The following is a 22,166-nucleotide window of genomic DNA, read 5'->3' as shown; positions in this document are numbered from 1 at the left end:
TTCCCCCGCGGCCTCCCCCAGCCCTTTATCGCAAAAGACCACCTTTGGTCTCTGCTTGGCAGCCTCCTTTGATGGCAGCCTGGTGGGGGAGCCGCCCCCTCTCCTCAAGTGGGGACTTCCGGAGTGTTGACAATCAATTGTATTGATTCCTGCTTCCCCGACAGGTGCTGGAAGCCCAGAAGGCCTATGGGGCAGAGCTGCTGGGCTACAATTAGACTGGGATGGGGCAGGAGAGACTCTTCAAAACATGGCTTAAGGACCCAAAAGCTTGTGCCAACTGGCCTGGGAATCCTTGAATACCTGAGCTGGGGGCCCTGAGGCCCTCCAACAAGCCCCCCACTTAGGGATGAGGAAACCGAGGCCCAGAGAGGGTCCCGGTGGGCAGAGTTGGGATGGTGACCCAGGTCTCCCCAGCCTCCCTCCTGCGCTTTCCACTGCACCACACAGCCGCTGGCATTTTCCATGGCTTAAGCCAAGTTAAACAGCAGGGCCTCTGTGCCACCCTGATAAATCTGTTCAGAGAGGGACTCTGAGCCTCAGAGAGCTGGCCTTCTTCACCACCTGGGTCGTGGGCCCTGGAAGGGTCCCTCCCCAACTCTGGAGGTCAGTGTCTTACTGACAGTTTCCGTGTACAGAGTCCTCACTAGGTGCTTCACGTACGGGATAGAACTGAATCCTCCGGACAGACCTGGGGCAATGAGAGTCCAGGCGGAAGATGCAGAAACCAGGCTGGGAGACTGAAGTAACCGGCCTGGGCCCCACAGACAAGTGCTGGCTGATTCTGAACGCTGGCCCTTTGCCCCTGAACTCTCGTCTCAGATTCAGTACTTGTACCCCAAAGCAAAGCCTGTCACCCCTCCCGCTGCTGGGTCCCACGCTCCCTGGCGGCCCCACTCCCTACAAGGTTTTGGGCCCCGGGGTCGGGGTGAACAGATGGCCCTGGTCGGCCCTGTAGGAGGAAGGGCAGCCACAGCAGCTCCAGAGCTCTCACTCTCTCCACCTTTGCAAAGAATTCCACCCAGAGACCATTGGAAACGCCCCAGCTGAGCCCCACAAGCCCTAAGGCCCAGGGACGCTCACGTGAGCTGGGGCATCAGAAAACAGCTTTAGCAAAGGGGGAGTCACCCTCCTATGGGCCTCGCGGCTCTGGCGGGCAGCTTCACTGCACTCGTCCCCTGGGGAAGGGTGAGAGGGTCGCCCCAACCTCGTCACCACGTCCCCTAAGAGTGACCCCAAAGTCTTCCCTCAACCTAGGCTCCCGAGCTCCCGAGGACCCCACCTCTGCATCCTCGGCCCTGGCTGGGGTTCCGTTTAGGTTTGTTGTCTAAAGCCAAGGGTTTGTGTGGGTCCCCAAAAACAAGACGAAACAAACCCCCAAGGGCCCCTTCCTGCCTCCAGTGCCCGCTCACCACCAGTGGCTGCAGAGCCTGGTCCCGTCATTCCAGTCAGCCTCACTGCCCAGGGAGCTTCTGGGGAACAGCACAGGGACCCTTCAGGGTGGGCATCCTCAGCCCAGGGGGCTTGTCACCGGGAATTGGGGCTGGAGGCTCCTGGCCTCAGGGCCCTCCGGGGTCGCCATGACTGCCCAGGCATCACCAGCTATTATCGTCCCCAGTTATTATTGTCCTGGTGTCCCCAGGGGTGGCTGTCCAGGTGTCCCCAGAGGTGACTGTCCAGATGTCTCCAGCTAGGACTGCCCAGGTGTCCCTAGCTGTGACTGCCCAGGTGTCCCCAGCTGTGACTGCCTAGCTGTCCCCAAGTGTGACTGCCCAGGTGTCCCCATGTGTGTCCTTGGTTCTGGGGGCCTGGCCCAGGCAGACCATCACACACCCATCTCAGAGGCAGCTCCAGTCCCCACAGATGGCCTTGTGCCTGATTCCAGGGTCTGGCCCCCAGCTAAGGAACCCACTGGCCCCTTCCCCAGTCTCACGCCTGGCCTAGGATGAAGGTTTGTACTGAGTCACCCCACATTCGGGGAACGGCCTGGAGTGTCCACCTCGTGTTCGTGGCCATGTGTGCAATGACTGTCCAGATTAAGAACCCAGGGACCCCACACCCTCAGGCTCTCCAAGCCCGAGTCCGTCAGTTTCCCTCTCTCAGCCCTAATAATCATCCCTGACACTACAGGTGGCTTGACAAGTCAACGTTTCTAAGCACATGGGATGCTCAGCCCTGCGCTGGGCTCATGCCGGGCACCTCCTCCTCCCCTGCGCCTGGGTCAGACCCACACACGGGCTCTGGCACCCAGGGGCCTAACCTTCAGGAAGGATACACTAAAACCCAGGCCTCTGCTTAGACCCATGGGGCAGGGACAGGAGCCCCTGGGCTGGGGTGGATCCCTCTCACTCCCCCTGGCCCTTCCGGTCAGACTCCCATAGCAAGGCCTCACCTACCGGACCCTGCCCCAGCGGCCCCCGGACAGGGCAGGGGAAGCGCGTCCTACCTGGCCTTGTGAGTCCTGTTCCCGGCCGTGGTGGGGAGGCTGGCACTGATGTTGGGAAAGGGGGCCTCAGAGGAGGTGTTGGCCACTCTGTCACTGCTCAGCTCCAGGTACGACCCGTTGAGCAGGTAAGCGCCGGCTCCCTCGTTCTCCTCATAGTCGACATAGAAGGTCTCGGCGGGAGAGCTCCTCGGGGCGCCCTGCGCGAAGATGCTGTTGACAGTCTCGTTGAGGGCGAGCTCCTTGGAGTCGGAGCCTGTACCCAGGAGCTGGCCAGAGATGGCATTGGCCGAGAGGAGCTCCTGGGAGGCGAAACGGACATCAGCCTCATGGTCATCCTGGTCCCCCGCGAGGGCTGTCCCAGTGGCGTTGCCATCTGCAAGGAAGACAGGTGGCTCAACGTCAAGCGGTCCCTCGAGTGGGGGGCAAGGGCTGCCCTGGGGTGGGGGGGCCCGGACCAGTGGGGCTGAAGCAAAGAGCTGACCCAGGAAGCTCCCAGAGGCAGGTTTCTGCCCAATGGAAGGACACGGATCATCAAGGGGAGGCGTGCAAGCTGGCCTGGACAATCTCTTATGGGGCAGTCTGCTTGACCTCTGCAGTGCATTGAATAGGGTCCCCCTAAAATTGTCCCTTCTGAACCTCAGAATGTAAGCTTATTTGAAAATAGGGTCCTCAACGATGTAATTAGTAAAGGGTCTTAAGATGAGCTCATCTTGGATTAGGGTGGGCCCTACGTCCTTTAAAGAAGAGGAGGGACACACAGACACAGAGGAGAGGCCATGTGAGGACGGAGCAGAGAATGAAGTGATGCTGCCGTAAGCCAAGGAGCGCCTGGAGCCACCAGGAGCTGGGAGATGCAGGAAGGACCCTCCCCTGGAGCCTCTGGAGGGAGTGTGGCCCTGTGACACCTTGATCTTGGACTTCCGGCTTCCAGAACAGGAGAGAACACATTTCTCTTATTCTAACCCCCTCGGTTTGTGGTCCTTTGTTATGGCAGCCCCAGGAAGCAAATATAACCTCCAACATGTCTTCTACTTGGAGATTCGGCGAGTCTTAGAAACGTGCCCTCAAGTGTGTGAGCGGATTCCTCCCAAGTCTGCCCTACTCTCTGCCCCTCAGCAGGAGCGATGGTGCAAACCCACCCCTATGAAGCACTCACAGCCCGGAGCGCGTGGTCTCGGGGCCCCGACTCTGGGTTCACTGCCTACAGCTCCAGCCACAGCTCCTGCCTCTTGCCCTGGAACGTGCCCCACCAGGCTGTCCCTCACTTGTCCTCTCTTCCCCCCACCCCTCTCCCACGGCCTCGCCAGCTAACCCTCACTCATTCCCGAGCCCTCAGGGCAGGGCTTACCCTCCCTGAGAACTCCAGGTCCTCCCCGTGCCCCCTCGGCTGCCCGTTAGTCCCTCCCTGTGCCTCTGCTATGCCTCATATGCTGTCTGCCTGTCTGTCCATCTCCATCGAATGGGCAAGGGCATGAGCTCTGGGATCACACTGTCCTCCAGCTCACCCATGGGGGACTACGTGACGTGGGCAGGTCCCCCCCTCTCTAAGCCTCAGTCTCTCCATCTGTCAAATGGGGATAACGGTGTCCACCCCAGAAAGGATGTAAAAGAAGACGTGTGTGAGGGGCCTGCCCCAGGACACCTGCGCGTAGCCGGCGCCTCCACGAAGCTCTTCTGCAGGCTGCGGGGACGGAGGACGCTTTACCCAAGGCCCCTCTCCCTGGGAAGCCCCGGCCCCACCCCGCCCCTCCTCCTGGTTACCTCGGAAGCCCTTGCCCCTGGGGGGCCCCTCGCAGGCCCCGCCGCTGGCCTGCTCGCACACCTCGTTGGTCTCCTGGCCCTTGGGCAGACCCAGCTCCATCCCTGGGCCCAGGTGGCCGAAGAGCCGGTTGTCCAGGCCCAGCCGCTCCGAGGAGGCCTGGCCGTAGAGGGAGCCATTGTGCTGCAGGAAGCCCACCAGGTCAGCCCCGTCCAGCTCCTGGCTCTCGGTGCTCTCCGGGGCAGGCTCAGAGAAGCTGTAGTAGAGGGGCTGGGGGCGGTGGGCGTGTGGCGGCTGCAGCAGCGTGTACTCGAAGGTGATGGAGGGGCTTTTGCCATTCTGGTTCCACACCTGGGGAGGAGAAGAAGTGGGAGCCTGCCCCTTCCTCACTCCAGCCCCGTCCCCATTAGCCCAGAACGGCTGCTGAGACCCATCACCCACAAGCCCCTTTACAACCAAAGCACTCTGGTCCCCGTGCAGGTAGGAGCCTTCCCTGCTGTGGCTCACAGCTGAGTCCCTCCTGGGCACTCACCCTTGATGGAAGAAGGCTGCCTCGCCAAGGCGACCCTCCACCCCAGGGGCAGCCCGCATCTAAAGACTGGCCAACAGGGGCACACCCATGGCGGAGGCAGAGGGAGTGGTCCCCCCGGGGTCCAGGGAGTAGTGGGTGCACTGTGTGTAGAGAATGTTTTAAAAGTAATAAAACCAATTACAATCCAACCTGCATTGTACCACCACCACGTGCCAGGAATCCCAAGTTATAATGGCGTACCACCCCCGCCGCCTTCCCTCCAGAGCCCCCGCTGCCAGGAAAGCGGCCCCTGGGGGCCATCCGGCTGCAGAGCTGGCTCTGGGACGGGCTGAGGCCTCTGCTGAGGCTGCATTGCAGCCCAACTTCTGCCCCTGTGAGGCCTGCTTCCCCCTCCCCAGGAGAGGTCTCAGGGTCTCCCCCAGGGACTCCAGCCGAAGTCACCGATGTCAGGAGAAGTCCTAGGAAGTGGACTCTCAAATGGGAGCTTGGAGCAGGATCATTCACCAGCAGGAGCCAGGGGAGCCCACCCTGGCAGTACGTAGAGCTCTGAGACCCCACAAGTGGCAAACTGGGATGGGCGACCCACAGAAGAACATGCGCCACCCACAGAAGAACATGCGCCAGTGGATGCCGTGTCTCAAGTGTTGGGGAGTTGGCTGGCAGCAGAGTGGGCACTGAGAATGGTAAGGGACTGTGGAGTCCTGTGCGGCAGAGAATGACAGTGAGAGGCTGAGGGAGACATCACCACCTCCTGTCCATTCTAAGGCCAAGCCAGAGGACCTCCTGGTATTACACAAGGACACTCTCGTGTCCTCTGGCCAGGTGGCCGAAAAAGTAGAAAGGTGCCAGAGAACTCGAGGAGGCCGGCTTCCCCATCCTGCCAGGAGCCCGACAAGAGAGGGCCTGAGACACAGGGCACAGGGGTCTGAGCCAATGTGCCGGAAAAATTTGAACTCTCAGATTCCCCCGAATCTTCTGGGCCTGAAAATTGGCTCCTCCCTGTTAAAGCACTTGGCCCCACCTGAGGATGGCACAGAGACTCCTGGCTTCAAGGCCCCTCAGGCCTCCCCCAGGACTTGCCCCACCTCGTCTCCCGGCCTCTCGACTGAAAGCTCGGGTTAAGTCCCATCCTCACCCAGTCATGGGGCCCTGGGGCTGCTCAGGGGTGAAGGGACAACGCACTGACGGACCTGAAGGACAAGCCCATGGGAATTGGCCGAGCCCGGGAGAGTGCCTGTGGGCCTGGAGGCGAGGGTCAGAGGGCAGGATCACAGACAGCAAAGGACGAACCTGGATGAGGAAGAGGTTCTCCGTGTGGGAGCTCTCTCTCATGACCAGGCACACACAGGAGAACTCTGGGAGAAAGTGCTAACACACCACTAGGATGGCTCTTGGAAACTTGGAGAAACTGAGGGCCAACACTCAGTGAAAGACAAATGCTAGCACTGCTAGCAGATGAGGAAAAGGGATGAGAAGTCTGGAAGATCCACCAGGAAACTCATTTCTGCAGAAGGACTCTGTTCCCCAGAGTGAAAAGAAATGTGACGGGAAGAGGCACGAACATCACTTAAAGGGACTGTGTGGGGAGTCCTCACAGGCCAGGGCTGATGGCAGGAGATGCTATTTCACAACCAGACTCCCCACAATAATCAGAACAAGGTGGGCACAAGTATTATAATAAGCAAGAAGGTTGTCCTGGTAGCCGGGAGGCCTGAGCCACAGAGACTTTTGGCCATGGTTGATTAGAACAAAGGACTCTCAGGGGACAAGTAGATCAGCCGAGAAAAGGTGCTTCTCAGTCTGTAAGATCAAAAGATATCAAGGCTGGGTGATCAGGAAGCGGAGAGCAGCTGTCCCGTGAAAGTCACAATCCCTACCCAATTTCGGGCCAGTTTCCAGACCCAGAATCCACTGAGAGACAGACCAGCCAGGTCCCGGGAACAGGGATCCACAACCAGTTTATATGGTAACGATTCTCCCAGTTCTTCCCCAAAGAGCCCACAGCCATTTACTTGGTTAACTGTTCACCAGAGAAATGGGTAGACGCTCTGGAACCAGGGTGGTCATTGTCAGCCAGGGACCCACAGCATCGTTATTGCCCCTCTGTTACTGTGAGAGCGTGTAGGGGACAAGTAATGGCCCGAGGACAGCCCCAGTCTGTCTCACAGTATGTCCACCGGAGGCCAGGCTCACTCAGTGCCCAAGAGCATAATAGGCAGGTGGCAGAAGCCTCATGTTGGCCCCTTGACCTGGGGAGAGGAGCTACCATAGCGGGGAGAGATGAGTAGATTCCTCTGAAAGAGTGAATCAGAAACACTACTGCGTCCTGGGAGAACACACAGAGACAGGTGCCATTCTCAAAGACCCAAAGGATGCAGTGGTAGTGATCTCATCCTCCATTCGATTCAACAGTCGAATCAACTGTTCTGTTGAAAGAGTTGTTTCAACAGAAGCAAGACAGACCCAGAAGGATGACAGTGAACCACTACAGACTCAGCTGAGCAGGAACTCTGCTCTGCGACGGATGCGGTCTTTCCTAGAACACACCAACATGGCCTCAGGTTGATCACATGTGGCCACGGATCCCGCAAATACGTTCTTTTCCACACCAATGGGGAAGGAGGAGCAGAAGCAGTTTTCATTCACGTGGGATGGACAACAACACACATTTACAGTTTGGACCCAGGGCTGTGCCAACTCTCCCACTGCCCATGATCGTACAGTCCAAAGGAGTCTGGACCATTCTACAGAACAGTACACTGCTCCTCCGTATTGGTGACATCATGTTAGCAGACCAGACGAGCGGGGAGTGGCATGGAGGCCTTGGTAAAGCATACACATTCCAGAGGATCAGAGATTAACTCCTGTGAAGGTTCAGCGCCACTCCACGTCAGAGAAAATTTCAGGGTCCGGCAGTCTAGGGTATACCAGGGTCTCCCTTTGAAAGTAAAGGGCAAATTATTGCATCTCATGCCCTCCATCATGAAGAAGAATTTCGAACACAGCATATCCCACATCCAGGAATGTGGATCCAATCCATATTCTGGGTAACATGAAAAGCTGCCAGCTCTGCGTGGGGTCCTGGGGAGAAAGGGCTCTTTGGCAGGTCCAGGCTGAGGTGAAAGCAGCCTGCCGCTGGAGCCGTGAACCTGGCCAACCCTACAGTAATAGAGACATCTGTGGTGGGGAAAGGTGTCGTGTGGAGTTTCTGGCAAGCCTTGATAGGAACATGATAAGGTAAACCCCTAGGGTTCTGGAGCAAGGTCATGTCACCTGCAACAAATAAATACACATTATTTGAGAAAGAGCTCTGGCATGCCGCCAGACCCTACCAGAGGTAGAACCCTCTGACCACAGGACATCAAGTGACCCACACAGCCAGAGCAGAACATGATAACATGAGTCCTGTCAACTCCACTCAGTGATGCAGTTGGGCAGGCCCAGCAGCGATCCATCATAAGATGGAAGTGTTACATCCAGGAATAGGCACCATCAGGGCCAGAGAACACTGAAAGCTGCACCAACAGGTGACAAACTCCCACCATCCAAGACTCTTACAGCAGCATCTGTCTCAGAGCCCACAGCTACAGCGGCCTGGGCACCCTCATGACGAAATCAGAGAGGAGAGAAATGGCCAAACTTGAGACGGGCCAGCTCAGTAAGGGGGCGCAAGCTGAAAATGGGATCTCGGTCACTAGAGCCCTGTTGAGGGGCAGTCCTGGAAAAGTGCAGTGAAAGAGACCCCTCCCAATAGGCTTCAGGCAGCCATCATCCAATCTGTATGGAAAACACAGTGTCCCAAGGTAAGAATCTGCACTGACTCATGGGCCACGGCTAACGACTTGGCTGGTTGGTCTGGAGCCTAGATGGGAAAGATTTTAAGATTGGGGATGAGGAGGTCTGGAGGAGATAAGTGTGGATGATCAATGGAGTGGATATGAAACATGACGGTCTTCGTGTCCCTTGTTAATGCATGCTGGGGAGCACCCACCATGGGAGGGCATGAAACAACAAGTAATAGAACAGCTTTGCCAGCAGACATAGGCCAGCCTCTCGCCTCAGTCACCCCACTGATGGCACACTGGGGGCATGAATGGAACAGCCACAGTAGCAGGGATAGAAACCATGCATAGGCCCAAGAGATGGGTTCTCACCCCACCAAGGCTGCTCTAGCTACTTCCAAGAGTGGAAGTCCAGCCTCCTGGCATCAACACTGAGCCTGGGGTACGGCACCTTCCCTCGAGGGGACCATCGGCTATATGATGGTGCATTGATTACACCAGACCCCTTCTATCCTGGAAGGGGAAGCGACTAACTTTATTCTGAATAGGAGCTTGACTTTCCTGCCCACAGTGCCTCAGCCAGGCCCAATAGCCAAGGGCTCTGAGAGTATTTATCCCACTGAGACAGGACACCATACAACATTGCATTGGACAAAGGGACCCGCTTTATCGCAAAGGAGATACCTCAGCTGGCACAGGACCATGAGATCCATGGGGCCTACATATGCTGCATCACCCAGAAACTGCCAGCCTGATAGAGTGAAGGCAGCTGAGACCAAGGTGCAGCTTAGAGACAACAGGACCCTGAAGGGCTGGGGTCTCGGGGCACCTTCCCTGAAGCAACGCACGCCCTCAATCTATCACCAGACCGTGGTGCTGTGCTCATTCCCGGTGGGCCTGGGAACCAAGAGGTGGCAGTAGCAGCAGCTGCCAGTCCCAGGGACCCACTTGGGGATTTGGGGGTTCGCGTCCCTGCAACTCTAGGGACTGTCGCTCTAGAGGTCCTGATTCCCGGTGGGGGACACTTCCTCCAGGAGACATCACATGAGCCTCATTAAACTGTAAGCTACGACTGCCACTTGGTCTGCTGGGGCACCTTGTGCTGAGACAGCAGCAGCAGGACGGGGTCACCATCCTGACAGTAGCTGACCTGCTCACCGGGGCAGGCAGGGACGATTTGACCTGGCGGCAGAGAAGATGTCTGGTTCCCTGCTGCTCCACTGGGCATCTCTTGGTACCCCCTGCCCAATTTTGATGGTAAGTGGACAAGTGAGCAGCCTTGGGTTGAAAAGGGCCTGGAGACTGGCAGCCCAGACCCCCCACGTAAGAGGGCCTGAGATACCTGGCCAGGTAAGCCACCTGGACTAGCAGAGGTGCTAGGCGGGGGTGAGAGGAATCTAGAATGGGTAGCGGAGGAGGGAAATGATGGGATTCAGTGGCAGCCCCCAGACCAGCTGCATTTCACCCCACCAGCCTTCGCGTCAGGCTCCCCAGGAAACAAACCAACCAGAATTCGAGAGGAGCTCTTCCTGACAAGGTAAACTCATTACACAAAGCAAACGGATGCGAGCAGTGCAAGGGATGGACTGGGGTGGAGGCTGTGGGGTGCCCCCAGGCCCCCCCCTTTAGTGAGCTGCCTGGGGGGCTGTGGCTGACAGTTCTCGGCTGAGTCCCTCCCCAGGAATTTCCCTCAGCCAGAGAGCTGCCTCTCCCAACGTCATGCCCCTCCGTGAGGGGCACCCAGGGACGGAGCCAAGCCCCCTGCCTCCACTTGAGATGACTCCAAGGGGTCACTGAAACCCCAGAACTCCCAGTGGGAGCAGCTCAGCATCTCCTTCTGTCCAGCGCTGACCCCTCATTCCATCACAGGTGCTGTTCCTGAGACCACGCCCCCAAATCTTCCCACACATAGACCTGCCTCTCAGAGTCTGTTTCCTGAGGACCATGGCCTACAGCACAGCTCCACTCCGGGGGGTGAAGCCAGGAGGCCAGACTGCCTCAAGGACAGCAGCAAGGGAAGATGTAGAAATACGTGACCCCCATTAGATTCTGGGGTCACCCAGGGAAGCTCTGCAGCCAAGAGGCAGTGTGGGGAGGTGGGGGCAGCAGCCCCAGTTGGAGACCCCTCCAGCACAGCAGTTCAACAGACAACTGGCCCTGGCACCTGACTGAGCTGGGTTTAAGACCACCTGTGCCACTTTCGATTCTGTGCCTGGGCGAGTCACTGATCTCTGTGCCCAGGTGCCTTCGTCTATAAAGTGAGGATGCGATACCCGCCATGGTGGGGTTTGGAAATCAAAACAGCCCAGGGGGGTGGGCTCTGTCCCCACTGTACCCCTCAGCCTCCACAAAAGCTGGTAGGCCTTGAAGAGCAACAGAACTGCCATCTGGACGTCACCTGATCTCGGTGACACGTCCTCTACATTTTTTCAGTGCTGGGGCACCAAGTTGCAATGCACTCGTTTCTAGACACTTGCCATGGGAAAACTCCAGCAAGCTGGGCATGATAGGCCCAAACTCCCTCCTGCCCTCTGCTTGTGCCTGTGCCCTTCCCTAGAAGCCGTGAGCATCCCGGGGGGCAGAGTCCAGGGAGGGCCACAACAGTGCCATGGTCCCTCAACATTGAGGATCCACAGGGTGGGGTGGGGAACCACACGGGGGGCATAAATCCCCAGCTGTGGAGCGGGGAGTGGGTCCCACATCCCTGCAGCCCCATCCAGCTGTCTGTCCTCCCCTCCCCCTGCAGATCCTGGTGACCTGCACAGAACGTCCCACTATGCTCATCCAGGAGGAGCACCAAAGCAGGAATGAAAGAATGAGGGAATGAAGGAATGAATGATTACCAAGTGAGAGGGTGAGAGAGTGGGTGGCTGGGTAAGCAAGGGAATGGAAAAATGAATAAATGAATGAATGAGTGAATGAGTAAATGAGAGTAAGTGATGGAATTAAAATCTGAGTGAATGAATGAATGAGGGCATGAATCAGTGAATGAATGAGTGAGTGAACAGATGAGACAACCCCCCAGCTGAGTTGAGACACTGCCACATGCACACACACTGTGGGGCCATCCCGTGGTGTCGCTGGCCCCAGAGGCCGCCCCTGCCGCCCGAAGCCCGCGGCCCACGCACCATGACGTTCAGGCCCTGGTTGGTGGGCCCCTGCGCCACGATGTACTCGATGCCGGTCTCATAGATGTCCATGGGCCGCCGGTACTTGACCACCGTGCCGGCGATGTTGAAGTTCTTGGGGCTGTCCACCTTGAAGTTGCCGTTGAAGAAGTAGTAGCCGGCTTCATCTGCAAGAGCTGAAAGGGCAAACCGCCGGGTCACGTGCGCTGGACGGGCCGGAGGGAGGACAGAGGGGCCAGCGAGAGCATCCTCACGTACTCAGGGAGCCATGGCCAGCCCGTCCCCACGACCCTCCCCAAATACTCTGAAGACAGGAAACTCCACATGGCGAGGAGCAGATGCCCTGTCTGTGTCCCGCCTGGGGCCCCGGCCCCTGAGTGCTGAGGAGGTGTGAGCGAACTTTCCTATCAGCCTAAACTAAATAAGGACTCGTCTGGACGACTGCAGATAGCTGGCTCGGGGCCCACTTCGTCCCGTCACTCTGGCTGCCTCTGAAGGGGCTGGGGGCTTCGAGGTGATGACCTGGCATCAGGTCCAAGCGGCCAGGTCTGGATCAGGAGGGTCAGCACCCAGGAAAGACACACACTAGGGGCAGGTGTCAGCAGGTCCAGGCTGGGCCATCCAGATGGCTCTGCTGTGGACTCACCGTGTGACGCTGGGTGAGTAGCCGCCCCCAGCTTCACACCCAGATGATGGGGAGGGGACCTCAGTGCCCCTTCCAGGGTCCACATTGAGCGACACTGCAGCCCTGACCGGGCTAGCCTGGAAGGCAGTCCCAGCAGCCCCAGCGGGCCCTTTCAGACCACTGTGAGCTGACCAGCTCCGTACTCCCCCTGGGAACCATGACATTCTGCTGCCATGCTGGGGTGACCCAGGCACGGCTGAGGGCAGCCAGGGGACATTCCCAGTAGCCTTTTCTCTGAGGCGAGGAGCGGGTGGACACTTGGAACAGAGGCTGTCAGAAGGACGGCCACTCCCAGGGCCTGACTGGAGCCTGATGACGCCCAGACAGAAAGAATGTGCATGCAACCCCCAGCAGCCCGTCTCACGCCGGCCCTGGAGGCTGGAACAACGGCCCAGCGCTGGTGCGACTGTTGGGGGCCGCCGGCCCTCCCGGGGGCTGAGGGTAGAGGGTGAACAACCGCTCTCAGAGCCTTGGGGCCGGGGGATGGGGTGAGGAGGCGGGCTCCACAGCAGGGACAGTGTGTCTTCCAGAGGGTGTCCTTAGAGTCAGTTCCAGGAACTGGCCCCGGGGAGGCAAGAGTTCAGCGTCCAAAGCTCCTGATGCAACGCGAGCAGAGGAGCCGGGCGATTAATTTATTATCAGACAGACGCAACAAGCAGGACGCGTCTGCTGGAAAAATACCCTCGACGAGTCAAAAAATGACGTGAGCAATAGTCCAAGCTGCGCGCGGCGGAGCGTGTGCCGGGGCCGGGTCGTCTCCACCAAGCCTGCAGGTCTGTGCACGGGGTTCAGTCCTGGCCCAGGTCCAAAACTTGCTTCCCGACCGTAAGGACCTCCCTTCCCGCGGCTCCCCCGTGCTCGAGGCCGCCCCTGGTATTTCCAAGCGTCTGCCTCAGCAGCAACTGCTCTGCGGCCAGCTCTGGGAACACCGCGTTTCCTGGCCTCACCGCCCTCCCAGCGGGCGACAGAGCAACCGGCCTGGCAGGGGCCTGGCTCCCGCACTCAGCCGCGGCGCCTGGGGCCTGCCATGTGCAGACCTGCCAGGGTGGAGGCTGGAGCTCAGGGTCCATAGTGCTCGGACCCCCGTGGCCTCAAGGGCTGAGAGCCTGGGCTGAGCTCTCCCTGGAGGACTTTTAGCAAAGGTTGACGCCTCCCAGCGTCCCCCCAGAAGGGTGGCGTCCTCCTACCTGTCTTGGCTCTCGCGCAGCTGCCCTGAGATGCTAGGAGGTCAGCAAGCCACTGGGAGCAGCTTCTTCCCTGGGTCCCCACCTGTCCCGTACAGGGCAGCTCCCAGGTTCAGCACCTACTTGCCTCGGCCAGCAGGGCCTCAGGCCATCTGCTGGGGGTGCAGACAAGGCACACTGCCAGGCCAAGGCTCCAACTACACAGGGACACTTTCTAGAAATTGTCACCAACTTGGGGCCTCACTGTCTCGGCCACTATGCAAATAACTCCAGAACCCTCAAGTTGGAGGACCCCTCCTGTGGTCCAGCTGCCCACCAGAGACCATCTAGTGGCAAGAACATCAACTTGAGAGCCCCTAGACCTGAGTTTGAATCCTCCTGTGCTTCTCGTCACCCCTGGCCTCCGACTGGCCACCTACTTCCTCTCGCCGGACATCGACTTTCTCACCAACTGAGTCTTAGTCTTCGTACCCTGGGGGGCAGGGGTCCCAAACTCAGCACGTCCATCTTTTGCCCGTGCCAGGCTCTCCAGGGACAAGGAACTCACTACCTGATGTCACGACCCGCCATTGTCAAGCAGCTCTGAGTACAATGTCCTTCTGCACATGGGGGTGAGGTCAACATCCCTGTGATCCCCACATACATGCACATACCCAGCTTGAGTTCTGGCTTCTGGGGCCCATCCATCTCCCACAGGAAGGGATCCAGGGTCAAGTGTCCCTTCTACACCCACACATCTTGCTCCGTGCCTGCAAAACCACGAGCTGCCCAGGCCGCACATACGTACCCAGGACGTCAGCAGACTTCTTCCGCTCCACGATCTGGATGTCTCGGGCACCAGCTGGGATGTGGGTCACCAGAGAGTAACCTGGGGGAGATGAGACGATGGTGAGCAACAGGTCTAGCTGTGGCCACTGGCTCTTGATTGTAAAGGAACCTGGATGGGGGTCACCACCCTCCCGCGCTCCTGGCAGGTGAGGGGCACTGTGTAAGGGCAGCCGCACCCGCATAGCCACACCGCAGCCAAGAGGCCAGTCGGGGATCCTCCGAAACGCTCCGGGCAGTTGGAGGGCTGACCCACCGCCCAGGCAGGGGCCCAGGTTTACCTGACACTCATGGTACCTGTCCTAGCCCCTCCCGAGGGACATCACAGGCCACAGGGAGCTTAAATCTGCCACAGTCAAATGCACTTGGGTCCTACTCTGCCACGTACCACCAGGGTGACCCTGAGCAAGTTGCTGGAGCTCTCGGGCCTCAGTTTCCTCATCTGTACACAGGGATAAAGTTTCCCACTCTAAGTGGTATTGGGAGACTGCATAGCACAGAGCCTGGCCCCGAGAGCATCATCACTTTTAGTATTTTAAAAACCCATCTTGTCACAACATCATGTGATTTTTAAAGGCTTGCCACATTCCAAGATGTGGATGAGAAAGTACAGGGCCCCAGGTCAAGGTCAGCTCAGAGCCTGTCATGGAAGCCCCCAGTCAGGTGGCGGGCAGCCACAGAGACCTCCACGAGGCCCCCAACAAAGGGACCGAGGGTCTTGGGGGCAGGAGTCTGAGGAAGGGAGAAATGCTGCCAGCAGGTGACAGAGAGTGGGCTGGGGACAAAGTTCTAAGACAAGAGTCTCGGGGAGGAGATGAGAGGGGATCTCAGAGACCAGGTTTGCCAGGCTGTTGCTCATGTCACAGGTTCCCGGACGAGAAGCATTAGCGTCCCCGTGCGCCTGGTGCTGGCTGAGCTGCTCCCGCAGGCCAGCACCACCCATCATTCCTCTCTGCTGCCTGCCCACCTTCTCCAGGTCCCTGGAGCCCCTGAGCCCGTCCCTCCCGGCCCACAGCGGCTGGGGATGTTTAGCAAGAGGCTCTTCTAGTGGGAGGGTGGGAGGAGCTCTGATGCACCACATTGGCCAATGTCCGTGGTGCAACCACTCCTGCTGTGGCCAATTTCAAGCTCCCACGTGCTGTCGCCAGGAGCAGAGGTGGGAGGAGGTGCCCAGTGGTTCACCTGCTGCTATAGCGTTTCCACCGCAGGGATGCAATCATTACAGAGGTGACACCGTTAGGAAGTGATGACTTAATTTAAATATGATTTATTTAAATGTAGGTTTATATTCGTTAATTTTTTAATTAGCAACCAGCTCACAAGATTCCAGAGCCTTTAATAATCATCTCCCACACCCTGCAGGGCCCTCCCACATGCATTTGTCAGGGAAGAGTGTGGTTCAGTGGTTAGGACCACAGATCCAGGAGCTAGGCTGTCTGGGTTCAGACCCAGCTCTGCCACCTCTGGCTGTGCGCCCTCAGACTAGCTTCTTAACCTCTCTCTGCCTGCTTCTGCATCTGTAAAATGGCGACAGGGGTAGGACCTGCCTTCTTGTGGGACATGCCTGACGGGGCTCAGGGCACAATATGCACTCGGTAGAGTGGTCAGTATGTTTGCTGTCAGCCCCCAGGCCCCACACCGAGATTTCCGTGAGGGCACGACCTTGACAATGGGGCCTCACTGCCACCTGCAGCGCCTGGCACGGAGAGAGCCCGAGTGCTGCCCCTGCTGTCCCCGTGCCCTGGGCTCTGGCGCAAGGCCCCCGGGCAGCTACAAAAGGAAGGGAAGAAATGGAGCCACCAGCTCATGCTGCCTCCCACAGCGAGGCCCCCAAAGAAAGCAGCCATGCTCGCCGTGCGTGATGCAGTTCTAGTCTGCGCTCTGCCCAGGGCCCCCATTAAAGACACCCCCCCTTCCTTTACCCTAACCCTCCTCGGTCCAACACGCCCATCCCTGGCTCCCAAGTCCAAGCCCTAACACCAACTCCGAAATTGTCGCTCGTGTTGGGCGGGAGGCAATTCCTGCCTGTTCTGGGACACGGCCCACGGAGGGGTCCATGGTGGCTCTAATGGGGCTGGTTCTAATCCAGACTGGCCCGGCTCACCTTGTGTAGACAATTCCCACTCTGGGCCTCAGTTTCCCCATCTGCTAAGTGGGTTTCAAGCTGCCCGGCCTCCCCTGATCTGGAGGCTATGACAACCCCCTCTATCCGCACCAGCATTCACTGAGCCCAAGAAATGCATTCAGTTCAACGCCAAGTGTCATTATAAGTGACATCTTTCCAAAAGTATAAGGTTCTGTCACCTGCACAGACCCCCTACCCCTACCCCAGCCCCCAAGAGGCCAGATGGGCGAGGCTGGGAGAACCGACTGCCCAGGGAGGGGAGGGGCTGTCCCTGAGCTGAAGCCCACCTGGAGCTGGTGGGAGCCTCTGCTTCCCTTCGGCCCTCCGAAACTCGGCTTTGAGACCTTAGGCCCCAGAATCTGCCTGCCCAGACACGGATCTCATACCAGCTGTGAGGATGGGACTCGTGCCTCAGTTTCCCTCTTGTAAGTGTGGTATTAACACCTCCCTGAAGGCTGCTGCAAAGGTCCAACATGATCACCAAGCCAGGTGCACACTTTGGCCCCAGGTATTCAGTAGGTGCTCAACAGAGAGCTGCTCGTAATTCCTAGCCAAAGGGGGCCTTCCAGAGCACCTGGCCACCTGGGCTGGGCGGAGGCTCTGGTGGCCCAGGAGGGGAGGCTCTCACTCCGTGGCACTCCGCGGGTTGGGGCAGATTGCCGGGCCCGGCCGCTGGGTGGGAGCTCTTACCAAGGTGGGTGTTCCCCTTGCGGTAATTGCCCGTCACATGGGTGCAGCTGCTACCGTCCCCCTGGCAGACGCCGCACTTGTCCAGCGTGTGGGTGGAGAAGAGCACCCCGTCACAGCCGATGGGCTGCAGGAAGGGAGGCGAGAGGGCTGCTGGGAGGGCGCCGAGGCCCCGGGCCGCCACCGCCGCGGGGGCACAGCTGGGCGGTCAGCGCAACGAGACCAGTGGTACTTTTGCTACAATGTTTAACAACCTCACATTTTCCAGACACGCAAACCCCTCGCAGGTCGGTGAGCTTGCAGGATGTGCCGTCGCGGGCAGGGACCATGAGCTGCCGCTGGCCGTCCACGGTGGTGCAGTGCAGGTCACACGGCTTGCTGGAGATGTGGACATAGTCATCTGGGGGGACACAGAGGGTCTCAGGGTGCGGAGGGGGCCGGATTCAGGGACTTCCCCTCTTCCTCCCACTGAGACAACACCCACCCCCCATTGCACTGATGGGGAAACTGAGGCCTGGAGAGTGGAAGGGACTTGCCCGTGATCTCAGTGGCAGAAATGGACCAAGATGTAGGTGGTCTGGCCCAGTCTAGGCTCCAGAGGTTCCAGCCTCTGCCTCTGGGGAGTGGGGGCCATTTCCCCCCCTGCAGGAGGCCTGAACCCATTGATGGCTCTGGGCTGCTGGCCCAGGATGCCCAGCGCTTACCTCGTGAGCGGGAGAGGCCGACTCAGTTACACTGGTGCCTGGACTACCTGTGACCTTTGACCAGTCCCCGCCCTCTGGGCCTCAGTTTCCCCACCTGCCCAGGCACTGGACAAGGATATTCCCTCCCCTTGTCTCCAGGAGGTGACCCCTAGGGTGTGGGTCCTTACAGGATGTGGAAGTGCTGCCCCCGCATCCCGCTCCCCTCCGGGTGTCCCCGGGCCTCAGTACCCGGGTACAGGGGCTTCCACTGGTGCGTCCGCCCGTTGTACACGTGGGAGTTGAAGGAGACACACTGCTCCTCGCGGAAGCTCCTCCCGTCCGGCGGACACTCCTGGGAAGCGAGAAGACGGGGAGGGAGGCTCCAGGAGGAACTCGGCCCGACAAAGGTATTTTTGTCCCGGCTGAGCAGGAAGTGGCTGCAGCCGGGACAGCCGCGCCAGGGCCATGGCCCGTGGGATGGCCTCTCCTCTCTCTCCATCTCGCTCGCCCTCCGGAAGGAGCGAGGACAAGCGGAAGGGCAGCGACCGTCCCTCAAACACCCACGTGGTCTGGCCCTCCTTGTGCTCTGGGCCGGATCTCTTCATCTCCTTGCCACCCGGCCTTCTCCCCAGCCACACGGTGAAGGGGAAGTGACACCGGTCCCTGGCCATGCTCCTGCTGGCTCCCCACTCATGCTGCGTCCTCGGGCAGAGGCCCGGTGCATGTCCACGGCTGTAGCCGCAATGCCTGGAACACAGCACCCTGACTGAAGGTGGACCTGACTTCACAGAAGAGGCGCCACCAGGCAGAGGGAGAGGCCTGTGCAGGGGGGCCCCGCTGGTCATGCTGGTGCCACAATGTGGACTGGGGGGGGATCTCCTTCTGGAGCTCAGGAGAGTCCAGGAGGGCAGCTGACCAATGATGCCAAGATGGGAACTATAGCCACTTGCCTCCCTTCAGCCCCTAACTCCCTGCACCTGTGCACACACGCAGACATGCAGACACCAGGACAGGGCGACACGTGCAGACCCCAGCAGCTTGCTGTCTCTCTGCCCCACGCCCCAGAGTCTGTGTTCAGACTGGCTGTGGCCCCACTGAGAGCTGCCCGGAGGCTGGACCAGAGTAGGCGCCTCCTGTCCAGCCCCGGCCGTGTCAGCACCTGCTCACGGTTACTCAAGCAGCCACAGAGGCCAAGGGTGCCCTTGCACAGGGACAAGCTCCCGGGGGCTGGAGCTGGGCCGCAGTGGGACTATCTCACAGGTGGGGACAGGGATGCCTGATGACTGTCGGTCTCCCAGCGAGCACCTGGTGCAGGACTTGTGAGCAAAGGGGGCTGCAGCCAGAGACCCTGAACCTTGAGGCCACACTTCAGGCTCCACCAGCAGAAGCGAGTCCTTCTGGTCCCTCCACGTGCCCGAGCACACGGTGGGCACCGCAGATTTGATTTAATGAATGAAGGGGGAGCTCTGAGCCCGGGCCCCTCACCATCCTTCTCTTCAGAGGACGTGAGGGGCAGGCCGAGGACGGAGTATCCGGGAGGGCCCAGAGGCCACCAAGAAGACGCCCGAGACCTGCCTAAGGAGGGGCGGGGCCTCACCTGCACGCGGCACAGCTGGTACCGCTTGGACGTGCCCGTGCAGGTCCTGTTCCCGGTGCCCGTGACAGACGTCCTCCTGGCGGGAAGATGCGGGCTCTGAGCCAGGGCCGCGAGCTGCAGGCCCCGCCCGACCCTGCTCCTGCCCTGGATGGCCTCTGGGCTGGCCCCTTGAGGCCGCCCCTGATCCCTCTGGGCAAGGAGTCCTTCCCCCCCACGTCCCCACCAACCCCCCACCACTGCACCAGAGCCCCTCCTTATCTCACACATGTTCAGGTAATGGGGTGCTTCTCAGCCCCTGCCTGGGGGACGGCCAAATCTGAGTCAGCTCTCTATCCCCAGCACGTCGCATGGGGTCTTAGCACAGAGAATTAATAACACTAACAACATTCACCATGTACTCAGCCCTGTGCGACAGTGCATAAACACACGGTCTACTGCCGTCTCAGAATGTCAGTGGGCTCTAGCATGATCTTCACGCCACAGATGAAGAAACTGATGCTCAGAGTAGTTAAGTGACTCGCCCAAGGTCACACAGCCAGGAAATGACAGAGGCGAAATTTGAACCCAGGTCTGTCTGACAGTAACCACTGCACCATATGCTTTTCCATGTTTATTCAACACAGTCTTCAGAAGAGAAGCCAGAGTGGGACTCACCCCTCGCTGAGAGAGCCCTAGAAATGGATGCTGCTTTCTCACAAAAGGGCTGTCCCCAGTGACCCAGAGCAGGATGAACCTTGGGACACCACGGCCCGGGACCCATCAGGAGGCCAATGAAAAGACGAAGTTGTTGACCTGGCCTGTGCTGCCTCAGATTGAAGACCCCTCCCAGGCTGAGACCCCCACCATCACCCGCTGCCCCAGGCAGAAGGCCAGGCTGCCCACCTCCCAGCCCTCCCTTTCCTGTCCAGGCTGCCCCACCTTCACATCAGCCCCTCGGGGCCCTCTGCTCAACCCCATACCTCTGCTGCAGGCAGTGCCGCTCCTGGGACGTCACCCCGGCCCCACAGCTGCGGGAACACGCCGTCCACTTGGTCCACTCCCCCCACCAGTAGGCGGTGGCGTCGGTGCCCCCCTCCAGGCTATTGGACGTCGGGCTGTTGTCCTGGGTGAGAGGGCCCACAGAGGTTTGGAAGAAGGCTGGAGCACCGGGCAGGACAGGCCTGCCATCCCCAGGCCCTAGACGGGAGGATACAGCCCCCTGGATGGCCTCTGACTGAGCGGTTCGGCAGCCCGGGCTCAGATCTCCAGGGAGTCTTGGAGGGAACTCCCAGGAGGTCGTGGGCCGTGGGTCCTCTCGATCTTGCCGTCTGGAGACTCCTGGGAGCTCAGGGGAAGGCTGAGGCGGCACCTAACCGTCCTCTTGTCTTTCTCCCGCGAGCCTGGGGCCCGGCCCTGGTTCTGCAGGACACGAGCCCACCTGTCACAGGCCTCACTCCAGGCCTTTACCTGGAAGGGAAGCTCTCGGCCCCCAGCCCCATCCTGCCAAACCTGCAAGGGCTCCAGGGTGCCAGAGGCCCCTGCACAGCGGCTTCTCTGATTGGCTCAGACATGCTGCTGGGAGCTGAGAGGGGATCTGGGAAGGTGTCCCAGGACCCCAAGTCACATGCCCTGCACCTGCCACCTAGCCCCTCCCATGTCAGCCCATCCGGGGTAAGGGCACACTCCCCACTCACCGTGGCCCCAGTGGATGCCGCACTCCCAGCCACCAGTAGCACAGCCAGCAGGGACCAGACCCAGTGTGAAGGCCACTGTCTGCCGTCCATCCTAGGAAGCAAGGCCACTGTCACCACCAGGCCAGGCCCAGCTCCTCTGTCAGCTGCCCAGGGTCCACTGCAGGGAAGAGCCCTGGGGCCCACCCAGCGCTGAGACCCTGAGGTTATCTGGGATCAGTTGGTAGTGGGTGCAGGATGGCCGTGTTGAAAGGGCTCAGTGAGTGATTGGAGATGCCTGCCACGGGCTTGAGATCCAAGGGTGGCGGTGTGTGTGCCACCCCGACCTGCGAGCACATAGGGATGTGCACCATGCTTCGCCTCAGAATACCTGAGCTCCCGGGAGAATGCCTGTGGGGAAAACCAGGGACAGGTGGGGAGGCCGTGGGCCCAGGCTGTGTCCGCTGGATAAAGGAGCCAAGGGCCAGGACTCAGGCCATCACTTGGCCTAGAACTGGCCCAAGCAGGAGCTCCTTGGGGCTTTTACCTGGTCAGTGCTTGCTGACCACGTGGGAGAATGACCCTGCCCGCTGGCCTTGTGGGTGCTGGACGGGTCCAGGGATGCCACTGGCTCTGCCTGACCTCTCCCCTCCCTGGCCACCGCCTCTGCCCTGCCCCTGGGGGGCTGGGCCTGGGGCCCTCAGGGAACTCAGGCTGGTCAGAGCCCAGGTGTCTGTGCCCCTGCCCTCCAGAGAGAAAATGCACAGCTGGTGCCCCCAGAGCATGGCGTTCCGGCAGCCTAGGGCCACAGACAAGTCAGCACCCTGGTCAAATCGAGGGTAGCCGCTAGCCTCCTGGGCCCTCAGCCTCCCCCAACTGATTCCTCTGTGTGGACCCTGCTCCCCAAGAGGGAGAAACAGGGGCCTTCAGTGGGCTCTGTCCAGGGTTTATCTCAGATTCTGAGTGTCACTTGACAGTGAGTCAAAGAAGGGATCTCAGAAACTACCAAGCCTGTCCCCCTATAGCCTGCAACCCAGAGAGGGAAATCAACTTGCCCAAAGCCACACAGCAAGTTGGCTAACCAGCC

At 59.6% G+C, this 22,166-nt stretch overlaps 1 protein-coding gene across 3 annotated transcripts in view; it reads right to left on the bottom strand.

The window, feature by feature from the left end:
- The window catches only part of ADAMTSL2 (ADAMTS like 2), a 38,187-nt gene that overhangs the window by 14,836 nt on the left and 1,185 nt on the right, over window positions 1–22,166 (bottom strand). For 2 of the 3 annotated variants that reach the window (XR_011533374.1, XM_070595443.1), the window contains exons 2-11: window positions 21,104–21,194; window positions 20,390–20,532; window positions 19,431–19,506; window positions 18,083–18,185; window positions 17,405–17,550; window positions 17,154–17,277; window positions 14,301–14,381; window positions 11,645–11,820; window positions 4,205–4,553; window positions 2,444–2,816 (exon numbers count right to left, since the gene is read on the bottom strand). Coding sequence is in view for 2 of the 3 variants with exons in the window: in XM_070595443.1 (XP_070451544.1) it covers window positions 2,444–2,816; window positions 4,205–4,553; window positions 11,645–11,820; window positions 14,301–14,381; window positions 17,154–17,277; window positions 17,405–17,550; window positions 18,083–18,185; window positions 19,431–19,506; window positions 20,390–20,532; window positions 21,104–21,193 (1,661 nt within the window). In the remaining variant the exon portion in view is untranslated. The remainder of the gene's footprint in view (window positions 1–2,443; window positions 2,817–4,204; window positions 4,554–11,644; window positions 11,821–14,300; window positions 14,382–17,153; window positions 17,278–17,404; window positions 17,551–18,082; window positions 18,186–19,430; window positions 19,507–20,389; window positions 20,533–21,103; window positions 21,195–22,166) is intronic. The other variant, XM_070595444.1, reaches the window with a different exon arrangement.

The sequence above is a fragment of the Equus przewalskii genome, chromosome 26 (assembly GCF_037783145.1).
Source record: "Equus przewalskii isolate Varuska chromosome 26, EquPr2, whole genome shotgun sequence".
NCBI classification, from domain to species: Eukaryota; Metazoa; Chordata; class Mammalia; order Perissodactyla; family Equidae; genus Equus; species Equus przewalskii.
The sequence above is the reverse complement of the archived record's forward strand: the minus strand, read 5'-3'. Positions and strand labels throughout refer to the sequence as shown.